General features: G+C 48.4%; 1 protein-coding gene across 1 annotated transcript in view; it reads right to left on the bottom strand.

Annotated features, from left to right (window-relative positions):
* Positions 1–1,746: 1,746 nt before the first annotated feature.
* The window catches only part of CCND2 (cyclin D2), a 29,395-nt gene continuing 15,603 nt past the window's right edge, over positions 1,747–15,538 (bottom strand). The window contains exon 5 of the mRNA XM_026502648.4: positions 1,747–7,142. Coding sequence (XP_026358433.1) covers positions 6,993–7,142 — 150 coding nt within the window. The 3' untranslated portion in view covers positions 1,747–6,992. The remainder of the gene's footprint in view (positions 7,143–15,538) is intronic.

Raw genomic sequence — 15,538 nt, 5'->3', positions numbered from 1 at the left:
ATGCAATCTTGTAGGCGGTGTGCTTTGTTTCCCCCATTGAAAGCTCCTTAACCACGGGACACAGGTTTTGTCTTTTTGGCTTTTCCTTGAAGGCCCAGCATAGACCCTGCACACACGGGTGTTGGCTGTGGATGCCCAGCTTTTCCTGATAGGCTGAACCCTCACATCTATGGTCCCAAGCACTTTTGCTGTCGTTATTGCTATAAGAGCAGGGGAGGAAAAAAATCTGGTGCAATATTCAGTTTTGAATACTCGCTTCATGGCAGCATGTTGGGAATATTACTAAGCCAACTGGAACGTTGTGTTGGTGTTACCTCTGTGTGCTGCATAACAGTTCCAGATCTTTGGGAAGCCGTAAGAAATAGAAAAGTAGTCACTAGGAGCACAAAAGACCTGGGATTTCTAGTTCTTCACTCCATCATTAACTTCCACTTTCAGAAAGGGCGCTTTTGTCTCGGGTTTGAGATTTCGAGTGTAGGATGAGATGGCTCTGAGAGCACGTAAGGGGGCCCTTAGATTATCACCGGTCAGCTGTGTGGCATGGAGCGCCTGCTGTGAGCTCTCCCTTCCCACCCTTAAGCACTCGCAGTTCTGAATGGCAGAAGCCTGTGGTGTTACTGGATGGCATTTGGAAAAAGGAGCGGTGTTGCAGTGTTAGTAACAGATAGGCACCGATACTGCAGGGCAGACGGGGAGTAGGGGGGAGGCAGGGACCCGGCTGTACAACAGGTCATGCAGAAGAGCATTCCAAGGATGGTTAAGAGTGGCAACCAGGGCCCTTGGAAACTCCCAAGAGGCCTCACAGACTCCACTAGGCAGAAACCCAAGAAAAAAAGCTATCCCTGCTTCTCTCCAAGAATGGTGACTGTCGGGGGGGGGGGGGGGGTGGAGACAAAGGGAAATTTCTAGGGTCCTTGTAAGATTAGAAATCCTGTTAAGTGGAGTTAGTTGAGAGTAACAGGCAATGTCTTAATCTGGACTTTCCCAAAGACCAGTATTAATCTTACCGTTGCAGCTCAGGTCAGAATTAAACTAGGAAACAGCCTCCAGTGGCTTTGAGAGAGACAAGGAACGATAGAGAGCACGAATGTTTATAGCAACATCAAAATGGCTGTGAAGCCATTGCCCTTTGCATTACCCAACGCTTTTGTGAAAGAGGCTGGTCTGAGGAGCTGAGGCCCAGAAGCAGCTAGGACAAGGGCCTGGCAATTCATTTAAGTGTGGACTCTTCCACCCCTTCCTAGGCTCTGCCTCACCACCCCTCCCCCAAGGGTAGTTATGGCCCAGTCCTCACAGGAGAGTTATAGACGGGGTCAGGAATCAGGTGGGAGCTGAGAGGAGCAGCAGACTGGAGCCAAGACACCTACAGAGGTGGAGTTCTCCAGAGACTGGAGATGGCACCCAGGGCCTCTGGCACCTCCCAAGGCAGGAGATACAACAAGAGTGAATAGCTGGCAATAATCAGGAACCAATAAGCCCAGTCACGATAGCAGGGACTTGCCCACGTCAGGAAGTTGGGCTGACGCTTCTGGTTTAATAGATGGCTCCCCGGGGGACCCAAAAGGGAGAAAAAAAGTCATCAACTATTGGTATTGTAATAACACAGATACACACGTAGAGTACCTTTCGGGTTAGGAGTTGTGTTTTATGCCACTACCAATTGTTGCCTACAGAGTTCTGACATGAGAAAGACGCGTTCTATTCTGGGGGATGCTGGTCTACAAATAAGTCAAAGTGGCCAGAGGATTTAGGTCAAGGTGAGTTTATTGTCCAAATAGCATAACCTAATTGCATCCAAAACCATTTGCAAATCCATCTTTAAGCTGGTCAGAATAACAGGCCATTATTTTTTAAAATCACTTAACACTGAACAGACAGGACCTCTTAAAAGGCAGCTGACTATACCATGTCACCATCATAACCAATAAAACATTTTTTCCATACTTCCTAAAAACCTTTTTTTTATACTGATCATGCTACTTTAGCACTTGCTAGCATCCCGACCAAATAAACACCCACACCTCTTATAGAGTACATGGTGAGAGAATAACATGGGCTCGATATGGCATCACACTCATTTTAAAGCAAAAAAAAATTATAATAATAATAAAAGAAGTCCAAGACGAGAAACTGTAACTGAGAGAGAAAGAGATCTGAGGTACATGGTACAAGGGAAACATAATGGAAAAAATCCAATGGCCCAGTGATTTGCTGGGGACTTAAGAGTTGGCCAACAGTGAGAAACAAAAACCAATCAAAAAAACAAAACGAAAACTTTTTTTTTCTTTTTTTTTTTTTAAGGACAGGCACCTGTCAAAATACATTGGATACTGTAATGGCTACAGTCAGTAAGGCACTTTTTTCCCCAAAGTAGGCTGCAGGCAAAGGAATCAACGTTGCAGCTACAGCGTGCATGTGTACATTTGCTGATGGCTTCTTGAAACCTGAGCCAAGAATCGGGTCTGATAGTCCAGCCAAGTCTAAAAGCAGAGACACACAAATGTAGGAGAATAGCTTCTGGCTGAAAGGACTGTTCTGGGTTGTTTAGAATCCAGAATCATGAAAAGCCACGTGGTATGAGAAAGTCATAAACCTCCTCCTGAATCTTCCTGCCCTATTTTGTACAAACGGACGACAGCATGAGCGGCTCTTCGAAACTGCTCCGAGCCCACGCCGATAGAAGCCTGCGCTCGTTCTATAGCTACAGTTTGTCGGCTGAAGGGGACTTTACTGTCTCAGCACTAATTTCCCTTTTAAAGCTATTCTCAGGGTTGGACTGTCTCAAAGATAAACAAAGAGGAATCCTTTTGGCTTAGAAGCCAACTGGCTTACTCAGACTTCCTCCCCATTCCTACCTCCCATTCCCACACTACCAATATTATCTTCTTGAACTAGAAAATCATTATTTACAGGATATAAGGTGCAAGTCTATTTCTTCTCCCAGCCCTGCCCTCTGCGGCCCATGGAGAGAAACTTCCCCCGCCCTCTTGTGAGCAATCATCCAGTCCTGCCTCATGCTCTTCACCTCTGTCCATCCTAGAGCTCCCCTGGGGCAGTGTGGAAAGGCCCGGAGGGTGCCAGACCACAGGAAAGCTACAACTGCTTCTGAAGAGAAGCCCATCCTGCTGGCAAAGGGCAGCCTCCTCTGAGCCACGCACGGCCCTGACCTGCCTGGGCAAAGCACAAGAGCCTCCTGTACAGAGCGTGTAGACCAAAGGGGATCTGGCTGCTGAGACCCAGTGAGCTCTTCAGTGGGGTCCTGGGGCAGTTCCAGAATAAAGCCTCCTCTGAGACAAGCCCCTTTCTCTGAGGAGCCCTCCTCTCAACACAGGAAGACATTCTACGGAGGGACCTGTCCCCTGCTCCCACCTGCAGGCTTCTTGGCTAATAGGAACCTGCATGGAATTGAATTATGCTTAGCATATATTTTTGGCATACTAGGACTTTCCCCCCTGGGATTTGGCCAAAATAGGGGAAGGAATAAAATTTGGCAGGCTTAGGGGAACAATTTAGCCCCCACTGATGGAGAAAAACAGTAACAACAATGACCCAAAAAACCAAAAACCAAAAACACAGAGAGGAGGAAGAACAGAGAGACAACAAAGTAGAAAAAGACCAGAGTAAGTCTGGAACCCCATTTGGGGGAGGTGAGACAAAGAAAAAATCCGTGGGGGGAGAGCTGAACTCCCTCTCACACAAGAACTCCTACCAAGGAAACCAAGATCTAAGGAGAGGGCATCAGCTACTCTAACCAATCCAAGCTTCCTTCTTTTAAGGAGGGAGTAGGCAGAAAAGCCAAACAACCTAGCACCTTCCCCATCAGCAACACCACACCTCCCATCACACCAGGCCCCGAGGACAAGAAGGAGAAAAGGTCAGAAGGCACCCAGGGCTCCTAGAAAACTGGGAAGTTACAGACTGCAGGGAGAGCCTGTAGGCCTGTTCCCTTCCTTTTCCGTCAGTTCTGTTTGAGCTTAGGGACAGTCACTGTTAAGTGACTTTGGACCTTGCTTTCTTCAGGCTCCAAGACTCCCAAGGACTTAGGGACCACACCTCCTTCCATTCCGTGCTACTCCTCAAGGGCCTGAGAGAGTGTCCTATGCAAAGTGAGCTCTTGACAAAACCCTGGCTGCTCATCTTTCCTCTCCAAAACTGCAGAATTCACCACCCACTGTCCTACCAGAAACTCCCTAGAATTTTAGGGTTGTGCTAACTCACCAAATCCTGAACCCTTCCGAGCATACTTCAAGAGAGACTGACTCATCCGGAATGGCATCCCTGCAGAGCTGCAGCCTCTCCACCTCCCTCCCACTCCCACTCCAGTACTCATCTGACCTATTTTCCCCATCATGCCAATTCAATGCCATTTAAAACCTGAAAACCACTGAGTGCCGCTTAGCAGAGGGGCTGGCCCGCCGCGGTCCGAGACAGGTGGGAGAAGGCACCCTTGTGATCCCGCGTGCTGCAGATTCATATGCCCAGATTCAGATGTAGAAAAGCCTCTGAGATGCTCTTAAACTGGGGATGGCCATGTCAGGGAAGGGGAAAGAGAGACAAGCAGATGAAAGCCCTGCTTTAAGAAAGAACCACAAGGGTCTCCAAATAGCCTGCCGGAATTCTTTCCAATCTGTCTCCTGATACCTGGTACCTAAGTGCAAATTATGACTTCCTAGTTCACTGCGTAAATGTTTGTGCTGAACGTCTGCCCTGGGGGGGGTGGGGGGAGGGGAAATCCCTTGGTTCAATTGTATTTTTTCCATCATGGTGAGGATACCGGAGTCAAAATGGAAGCCTAATGACCTTCATGACTGAAAAGGTCCTTGGGTGTCAGACCCAAGGGCCAAACCCACCCCACCCTCCACCTGAGAGGGGCTTGTGGCCTCCTCACCAACTTCTCCTTTCCCCGCACTAACGGCTCCCAAGCAGAAACTATGTGGTTGTGAGGTATTATGAAAACAAAAATGTGAAACGTTTTCTTTTGTAGCTATTGATTTTGTCCAGTAAACCTGAGGTAAAGAATGCTCTGTCTTTGAAGAATGTGATGGGGGGGGGGGAGAAAAAAAACCAAAAGGAAAAAACAAAAAACAAAACCAAAAAAAAAAAAACCCATGAATACGCTACCAGAAGAAAAACTATGGAAGGGCTTTTCCAGTACGAAGAACTCCTATCTCAACCATCTACTTCAGGACTTGGAATTTAAGCAGTAAAATAATATATTATAAAAATGTTTATAAAATAGCAGCACACTCTGTGAAACATTACAGCTAGGTACTGTTAATGTGAATAGGATGAATGATCTTAGCTTCTTAGCAGCGCAAAAAAAAAATAATCATAAAAAACTGAACACAATAAAATGAAAAATAAGAGACCCTTAGATTTTTCTCCATCTTCAACCCTCATACTACGAAACAAGGCAGAATCTGTGTATAAAATAATTCTTCAAAGCAGCCCTGTTCTGGTTTTTCTAACTTAAAAAGGCAAATATTTTAATAGCTTCATTACCTGTCAATTATAATTGTGCAAAAAAAAAAAAAAAGTTGTTGCTCCAACCTCTTTGCTAACTGAATGCCTCTAAGAAGTGGAGAGGAAAAAAATTCAAGTACGCTGAATACAACTTTGCAATGAAATTAACGAAAAACGGAAAAGGGAACAAAATGCCACACTCTGATATTCAGCTGTCTGTCTGCACCAGCAATAACTTTTGTTTCCATGTCCAAAGGAGAAGTATAGAGGTGGGAATTAAGATCGTTCTTTGCCATCAAAATGGTAACAGATCTTTGTCTGTAGGCTTTTTGGAGGAATGTTGTGATGGGAATGTCAGTGGAAAGGGGTGTCTCTTGAGTCCTGGTAGGGATACCAGAACTGTGTACCAAAGAATGTCAGATACCAGAAGTGAAGAGTCACCCGACGTGGGGCAGGAAGGGAGGAGCACAGGAGAAGAAGGGAGGAGTCTATTCAGCATGAGTTGCATAAACCATCCCATCTATCCCTCGGGAACAATTTTTCAAAGTGCTTTTCGAATGGAATGGTTTATAACAATGCTAAACTGTGGACCAGACATGCCAATCAGCACCAAAAATCAGTTTTTTAATAAAGGATGCCAAGGTCACATTACCCTCTTGAATACATTAAGAGAAAAGATTCCATTCCAGATCCCACCCTTGGTCTCCATCTGCCTCCATTTCATGTGAGTTTTGGTTATGGCCCAAAGCTAGATTGCCCCTTTTGATAAAAATATGGTGGTGTCTGCAATGAACCATGTTTGGAAGAAGAAGCAAGATGTCAAAAACACATGAAACCCAGAATCCAATCACCTGTGTCCAACTGGCAAAATAAAACATCTCTTTTAGGTAGCAGCTACTGTAGACAGCAAGAGTTCATAACTAGAGATTCAGCTATGCTCCGGACTGAGTAACAAACAGGTGGTCGAGAGCAAAGGTGCTTCTACATCCAAAATGGTTCAATCAGGTTGAGAGATTGTTTTGTACTCCCTCCCCATCATGTCCCTTATTTCTAATTCTTTCTTGAGTTCATTGCTTTGCAATCTAATTATGCCATAAATGGCGTACGCAAGTTCCTTGAAATTATCCTACAAGGGGTGTGTACATGCTAGTTCATAACATGAAAAAAAAAAAAGCCTCCTCTAATTTGTTCCCGTATTTGCAGGCGTACATTTTCTCTAGCTACTCTGCAGGTTTTCCTGTAAGCATTTTACTATTACTTTTAACATAACCAAACAATAACTGTTCGCATATACAAGGGATTCCCTTCTGTTGTACTTCAAATAGGCACCAAACGCTTTTAGTTATCCCGTTTTTATAGGACCTTTTTCTCTCACTTCTAAAAGATCTTTCAATATGATCTAGGTGGGGGCAGAATTTTTTTTTGTTTGTTTTTAAAGTTTCATCCTAAAACATAAAGAACAAAACACAACCAGAGAGAAGGAGAGAGCAGATGTGAACGCGTCTCTCCCATTCGGCCCGACTGCGTCCTCACAGGTCAATATCCCGCACGTCCGTAGGGGTGCTGGCCTGGTCCAGTTCATCCTCCGACTTGGACCCGTCCCCCTGGTCCTGACGGAACTGCTGCAGGCTGTTGAGCAGCACCACCTCAATCTGCTCCTGGCAGGCTTTGAGGCAGTCCTAGAAGGAGAACGGGTCAGACCAGAGCTGTTAGCAAGATCAACAGTGTGCAGAGCATCGATGAAGAAAATATACGCGATTTCAGCCTCGCGGGCTACGTGTGGGTTTCCCAGTAGAAAGATGTGCTCTGGCAGTGCCGTGGGACCACACTGCTCTAAGTGGGCACCCCCTGGTTGAAAAGGCAGAATCCCGGCCCATTCCAGATCAGTCGAAACAGAATCAGTACTTTAGCAGCAGCCCAGCTGAGACGAATGCACATGAGAATCTGGCCAAGACGCTGAGCCGTTTACGGACACGCAGCACCAGGTAATCAAAGTGCCAACTGGGGGCTTTCTGCTTTGGACACTGGGAGGTGACAGAGAAAAAGCGAAGGCCAGCACCACAGACAGAGCTACAAAGCCAGGCAAGTGTAGACCTGAGGGATGGATAAGAAGAGAATGCATTGACGTGTACTCACAGAAACTGCCTAAGTTCTTAACAAGAAAAACTCCCATTTTTCGGCTTATCACCCTCAATTCTCGCAGAACTACAACACGGAATGTTGACAGAACTCTGGACGTTTGAGCTGTCCAATTTGGAATAAGTAAGAATTTGCAGCATTGTCTGATAGCCTATATTTGGTAGGGAAAATTCAGAGTAAGTTGGCCCCAGGCAGAAGCTTCTGTTAGCGGGGCGCCATGGAATGCACAGCAATTCACGGGTGTCGCTAGGGAGGGGCTGGCTCCTAGCAGCAAGGGGGTTGCGGGCTAGGGCTAAAGAAAATGGCTCGTAGCAGATATGCTCCCCCTGCCACCTCGGCAAGGCTACGTTTCTACACTCAAGCGGCATACACATGTGCAAAGTATGTTAAATCGACTCGGCTGCGGTCTTCCCACAGCTTAACCTAGGCTTCCCTTTTGTTTGTTTCACGGTGCAATTTTCACTGCCTGGAGGCTACCGTTCGCCAAGCACAAAAGCATCACCTCTATTTTCCGAAGATCTGAAGTGAAGCTGGACTAACTACTCAGGGACACAGTTTCCAAGCCCCCAAATGTTCTATTCCTTCCATTCCACGTTTCAAACTACAGCTTTCTACAAAGCTGAAGATTAGGAACCGCAGCTGCCCGATGGCTAAGGGTAGAGACGGAGCATCCCCCAGAATGTAAGACACATGAAAAAAGGGAGGGTAGTATTTGCGACCGGCCCACCCTACTTACAGGCAGCAATGAAGTGAGTTTCCTCCACTTCTCGGAACTGTCCCCCAACTTGTAAAATAAGGATGAGTAACACCCATAGGGCAAAGGTCAACTCTTGACCTGAGATAATATATATAAGGTGCTAAATTCAATAAATGAATGCCATTTCTTGTGAATAACAATAAACCCATCCTGGAGTCTGAAAGAATTCTTTCGGTTTCTTTAAGATGAGGTATGGATAAGCATTTGTTCCCAATTGGTGAAGGCAGCACTGTGCATCTGGCTGGGGGGGGGGGGGGCGGGGGGGGTTGGAGCATGGAATAAGACAGACAGAACCCAGCCACAGGGATCTCCCCGCCACCTGGAGCAGTCGGCGACTGGCACCATCTCTCAAACTTCTGTGGCATGCCCTGGTCACGTCCTCTACCCTGTCCGATCTCCTAACTATTGACTGGAAACCCTCCCTGTGCTCCTCCTCCAAAGTCCACACCCAGGGCTGGGCTCCCAGGTCACTCACCACTCGCCCCACAAGCTCGGGGTGAAGGCTAAAGGCATCATGTTTCTAAGGGCACTTCCATTTCAATAGAGGACATCGGAAAACCCGAAAGCCTTACGATCTAAAGAGAACTGATCTGAAATAAAGATAAAGCTGGTGTAGGCAAACAAGGCAAAGACCATAGGCAAACGACTCTCGACCGACTTCCTTGGGAAGGTCATGCATCAGAGGTGGACGGTAGGGCCCACTGTCAGTTCTCCTTCCAAAGCCGGAATAGGTGGCTTGTTCTCCATTTGAGTGTCATCAGAAGAAGCCAGCTTGTTCTGAGAGCCCACGCTGGTGGCATTAACACTATCCCCAAACACCCCATCTCACGTCTTGGGTGCCCTCCGCCCTGCCTCATTCCCCTGAACGCCTCACTGAGAAATGAGGGACTGCAGAATTTAAATGAATATTAGTTTCCTCTTTCTTTTTTCTCGCAGAGAAGAATGAGTTGAATCCAGCCAGTTGTGACGGGATGCCCCTCCGCTACAGAGGTCCTTCAGGAGCTGTTGAAGGCCGTGTTTAAAAGGTTTTTTCTCGGAGGCAGGGGGATGGTAACTCCACGCTTGCCTCCATGGATGACAAATCCTATCCAAAGCATAGGGCGTGAAGAGCTTCCCCCACTGACCCCCGAAGTATAATTAACATACGTGTTATGTTAGTTTCAGGTGTGGCATAAAGGGGTTTTGTTCTCTAAAGAGGATGGCAGGAGTCCCAGCTGATTGAGGGACTGTGTGTGTGTGTGTGTGTAGGGAAGGGACAGACAATAGCTCTGAACCACTAAATTAAAAAAGAAATGCCAGTCAGGTGTCAGCAATGAGGCCTCTTTAACAAGAGGGTTTCCTGTGGCACAGCCATTTGGGGAAGACTCCCTGATGTGAAGGTGAAGGTTGTGTGGAAGACCCTGTCCCCCCAACGAGAAGCCTAGTGCCTTGAGGAGGTCATCAAGGTCAGCCACCTTCCACCCCAAAACTATGACCAACTCGGGACCGCATGATTATCGCTGCATTAGCCACACCAGCATCCCTGAGAAAGATTGCCCTCCACGAGTAGACAGAGCTCAAGTAAGAGAAAGAACCTGATCGGGGACCGTATTAGAGTCTTTGCTTTTGGGTCGCCAACGATTCTGTTCCTGGCATCCAGCCTTCCCTTCCAAGAGCCTGAAACCTCAAAGAATAGTTCTGGAAAAAGTCCTACAGGGAAGGCTGGGACATTGGGCAGTCATCTCCACTGGACTTTCAGAGCCATGGGACTCAAGAGACGATGCCTCAAGTGTCACATTTATGTAAATTCCAGCCAAGAACACGTGTACTGGCTTCCCTGAATAAAGTGATGGATGGTTCCATATAGAACACTTTCCTTGGCCCCGTTTTCATTTCAATCTAAACAGTGACTGATGATGGCCTGCTCTTGATCTTTGATACCTCCTACTTTAAGAGATAAATAACTACAGCAGTTACCCCAGAAATGACCCTGAACCCCACCCCCTGCTCTCTTCTAGAGTCATCTGGGACCGAGCAGGAAGCTAAACCTCTCTGGGGTCAATCATGTCCCTCGCTCCTGGAAAGCTCTCTGGGGCCTCTGCCTAACAACCCTCCTTCAGGTTCCCCTTCTCCACAGCTCTGCTATTATCAGCTTGAGTTTTAAGTGCAGATCGCCCATCCTTAACTGGATAAAAAACTTAAGGGCAAGCACCTGTCTTGTAAGAACAATGTCAAACAGTCTACTCTGTGATGGTGGAGACAGAGAGACCAGCACCCCCTACCTTGAGACTAAACTCACTGTATTTTAATACCCTCCTTTAGCATCCTTAGGAACCATTCTTGGACTTGCAAAGAGCACTCGAGTTTTCTGTGAGCTGATGGAAAGTGAAGGGGCAGGGAAATGTGTGGCGGTGCTATTACCTGCAACCAGACATGCCCACCTGACACAGCTCCACTCCCGCCCAAGGAGTTCCCACTCTGCTGAGCAGCAGGGCAGGACAGCGCACGGGACTGGGGTGCGGGGAGCAGTGACCTGGAGAGAGGAGGAACCCTGCCTCAGACCCAGCGGGGCTGCTAGTGCTGGAAGGTCAAGCTAAGAGAAGGAAATAAAAGAGGGAGGCAAGTTCAAAGGCCCAAAATGAAGAGGAGGCAAAGCTGGAGAAGAGCAGAATCATAGTATTTCCAAAGGGCAGAATCACAAGACTCGACACAGAGGCAATTACAGAATCGGGGGATTTGGGGGTCCGAGGGCGTCTGGAGCTCAAACAGCCACACGCCCGCATTATACAGCTAGAGAACGGAACTAAAGCCTACTTGTCTCGCGGTTACATCGAGTTAAAAGCTGAGCCTGGCTTTAAACGGGCAAGCCTCCAGCTTCAGAACTCCTTCCCCTGAGACCCTCTGGTTCTTCCCAGCTCTAAGGAAAGACAGACAGGGCAGAGAATCTCCAAGAAAGGGAGACGTAGCCCTAGGGGCTGGGGGGCAGGGGGGGGCGGAATGACAGCTCGTCCCCTGAAAAGATGCTACGTGCATGCAAAGTGCATGGGCTCTGGGACCTCTGCTTTCCGGCAGCCTCCGAAAGCACCAGTCATTGTGTTAAGATGCCCCAAATTAAGCTGATTAAAAGGAAAGCCATAATGCTCGTCTGTCAGCCCGGACAGGTGGCACTCCACAGTGCTGGAGGTCGGGCAAACCTCCAACTCTGATGATGATAGGCTCCCTCCCTGGCCCCTGCCCCCCAGCCCCGGAGCCCTGACAGCAGTGTTTGTGATCTCCAGCTCGTTACACGGGCCTCCGACTTCCTCTGCGTGCTGGCTCAGGCTCTGCGCCCTGCACCCTCCTCGGCCTCCATGAATGGGCTGACGGAACTCCTACCATTAGCCCTCAGTGTAACTGCATCACGCCATTGTCACCACACACGCACTGCACTCAACAGGGGGACAAAGGGCTGAATGAGCCCCAGACCCGCGGCCAACTCAGGCAGAGACAACTTAGGAAACTATCTCATTCTTCCTTTCTTCACAGGCTGTTTGGCTTATTTCCTTGCATACCAAATGAAGCCCGCAGAAGAAATAAGACAGGAGAGGGAAGCATGAGCCTCCAGTTCTATTCCGTCCCCCAGCCCGCCCCCAGCCTCCCCTCCGGCCACTCTTCACAAGGTTCTTGACCACAGGCCCCGTCAGGTCCACAAAGGACAGCCCCAGCCGTATAGAGGCCCTTGGGAGAAGGTGTGCCAGGAGGAGGTGGGTGCTTCTCACTAAGGAGGACAAAGACACAGTGCTGGGGACCAGGACCAGAGCATGGAGTCAAAATCCAGACTTCTCCCCCTGCACAGCGAATGGGTTTATAACAGCTCCCTGACAACCAAGATCCTAACATGCCAGGATGACCCCAAGGCAGGGGTATCCTGGAATCTTCTCTGGGCGATATTTAAGAACGGGACAGAGTTCTGATGTAACCCAGGTAGAAAAGGATGAACATAGGGACCGGGTGACTAGCGTCTGCTTCTGCTGAATTATCTCCCAATAGCTTCACAGCATCGTCACAGCCTGTGAGCCTGACTTCTGCATTTTTATTAGTCAGTTTGTAAAACCGTATCACGTGAAGGTGATGTGTTTTGCTCAGGCCCCTGGCATGTAATTAAGGATAAGAAATATAGGGCTTTCCAAAAGACCTGGGGAGACCAAAGACTTAGAAACACACTCTAAGCCCATCTGCCTGGCCTTTGTGTCCTCCGTTCCTTCCTTCCTGCTTCCCTCCCTCTTCAGCATCATTCCCAAGGCTCTGCCAGGGGCTCTGGATAAAGAGCGCAGTAAAAGTTGGGTCTTGTTCAAGAGGCTCTATAGACAAGTGACCAGTGAGATAAACGCTGGCACAAAGCACGAGCCGAGTGCCGAGGGGACGGAAGAGGAACCCCGACTCTGCCCGGCGAAGCACGGAAGGTTCACCGGGGAACCAGGACGCTCGATCACTCCTCTCAAACTCACCCTTGGCAACGGAAGCCCCGGTAGAAGTTTCCCCAAAGCCAGAACCGCCTCGCTGGCTGGCGTCTGTTTTTAGCAACACTTATGACTGGAAGGAAAAAGTACTTAAAATATACCACCCTCTGAGACTTTTATTCCCTGTAAAACTGTCAGGCTTCTCACTCAGCTTTCTCTTTGGAATGAAGCGTTCCGGTTTATTTTGGCAACCAGAGGGAGCAACAAAGACCGACTTTCTCAGAGCCGCATGGGTCCCTCCTATCAAAGCTATCTGCCGCTGGCTAGGGAGCCAGAGAAACTTGTCTGCCTGTCCCAGAGGAAGCAAGGGGACCCTCTTTCCCCAGTCTGATCCCTGACAAGGCATGGACAGAGAACACCGTGAGCTTGAGGAGATCACGAATAACCAGGTGCATGGTGCAGGCACAGAACTACAGGGACTCCAGGTCCTGGTTCCCATTTGCCCTATTCCTCCGGAGCCAGTGTGGCAGAACGTGGTCCTGTGCACCTGACTTCTCCATGGGAGAAGGACTCAGGACCCTGTGAGCATTTTGGAGTGTGGGTCTGAGAGCACTGTGTGTGTGTGTTTTAATTGTGGCAAAATAAACTAAACATAACATCTATGTAACCATTTTTAAGTGTACAGTGGCATTAAGTATATTCACTTCGTCATGCAACCATCTCCACGATCCATCTCCAGAACGTTCTCATCATCCCAAAGTGAAACTCCATACCCATTAAAGAACTCCCCGTTCCTCCCACCCCCTGGCCCTGGTAACCCTCATTTTACTTTCTGTCTCCATGAACTTGACTATGCGAAGAATCTGGCTTCTTTCACTTAGCATGTTTTCAAGACTCATCCATGTTGTAGCGCGTGTCAGGAGTTCACTTCCTTTTTAAGGCGACCTAATATTCCACTGCACATACATACCGCGTTTTATTTCTCCATTCCAAGGACCTTTTCTATCGCCAAGTGCCCTCTGCCAGGAGGCGTGCATCTCACGTTAGGCCTAGTGAGCTCCTTCCTCTGGGCTGCTTTCCTCCTGCATTTGGACTTCATAACACCTCAGCAATCATTTGCTGATGATCTTTATTTGCTAGGATTCTGCATGCTTTACTTGTGATTTGCCCTACAGTCGCCGAGCTCCTTAAGTCAGGAACATCATCTCCTATTTTCCATACATGGCCCACCCGTCCCAATTCCTGCGTTGGTTCCATCCACGCCTTGCTCATTGTGCAAGTCTGCAACAAGTGAGCCTTTAAGAAATACTTCCAGAAATAAATGGAGAGCTAAGTGCTCGCAACACACCACTTCTTGACTCACGAAATGGTAAATGGGCTCAGGAAGCAAAAGTTGCCTCCCTCCAGAAACTAATGCTTTCTGAATTCCAGTCCTTTTCTTTTTGTTCACGCTGAGCCTCCATACTTCAGAGAACATGGCCTGATGGATGGGAGGAGACCTACAGCACTTGGAAGTCAGGCACAAGTGGCCAGCCTAGCCCAATGTTGCTCAAGCCTTTTTACTAAGAACATTCCTGGGGGGCAGTGAGCAAGCCTCTGGGGCCCAGGGGCAAGCTTAGAACTCACAGAGGTCTCAAACTGTTGTCTGAAAAAGTGCTGTGTGGAGTTTCCATCCTCCTCTGTTCATGCTTGGTTGTTAATATTAAAATGCTGAACCGGAAGCCCACTGGTAAGAATGAGGCACACATGCATCTCCAGTTCCACAGCTGGGACGTACGAGACCTCTTTTACCCCAGTCTGCAGCTACCTTGGATGCACTGGCTACATGGTGTCTGAAAGGGGCAAGTGGTTTCTCCTGTGTAAGATGAGAAATCGGTTTGCAGTCCTAAAAAGCGGCCGAAGAGACTCGGTGGCACCTCAGGAGTGACCTCTGTCCATTTGAAACCAGTAAGGGGTGATAAACGGACATGTGGGAGAAGGCCAGAGACCCGTGGGGGCCACCAGCCAATCAGGGCAGGGCTATAAATATCTGAAAGAGGTTACAGTGCCTGGGGGTCAAACTGCTGTCGCAGGCTTTTTTGTCTCTGGGGGTCGAAGAAGAACCAACCCTAAGCTGGTTGCTGTTGGGGGTGCTTTTTGTAAGGCAGCCTTAATAGGAGATATTCGGAAAAGGAAGGAAGCTTATCATTTCTATAAATGTTAAGTTCTGTCCCAGATTTGCCTCTGGAGGATTAGACAAGCCCTCTTCACATGAAGCACGCTGGAGGGGTCTTCTCGATTTATATTTTGGATACCATGTAGTACGTGGTAGTACAGGCCTTTGTGAAAAGCCTATGTTTTGGACCTAGAATTTTCAAAGCATATCTAAGAACTCCTTCAGAATAGGACCCTGAGTTTGTTCCATGAGGCCCTTCAACACCTCCCTGCACTATTTGCTTGAGATGGTAATAAAGGCCAAGGCAAAATACAGATGGGGAGGTGAGAAAGCCAGCAAGCTGCAGCCGCGGGCTCTCCGAGTGGTCAACCTTCTGTTCAGCATCCCCGACGGGGCATCAGCCACAGGCCTGTAAGCCACGGTATCTCTTAACTCAATCTATTCCCACAGCGGGGCCTTCGGAATCTCCCTGGAACATCCAGAGGGGGGCACGGGGAAGTTCCCCTACATCTTGAGCTTCTCCATGGTGACACATGAGGGCCTCCCAGCTGCCAGACCTCTCAGCTGCCCTTAAAGCAGAGGCCTTTCTCAAACAAAAAGATTCGG

The sequence above is a fragment of the Ursus arctos genome, unplaced genomic scaffold, assembly GCF_023065955.2.
Source record: "Ursus arctos isolate Adak ecotype North America unplaced genomic scaffold, UrsArc2.0 scaffold_26, whole genome shotgun sequence".
Classification (NCBI taxonomy): domain Eukaryota; kingdom Metazoa; phylum Chordata; class Mammalia; order Carnivora; family Ursidae; genus Ursus; species Ursus arctos.
Note: the sequence above shows the minus strand (reverse complement) of the source record. Positions and strands in the feature narration are given on the sequence as shown.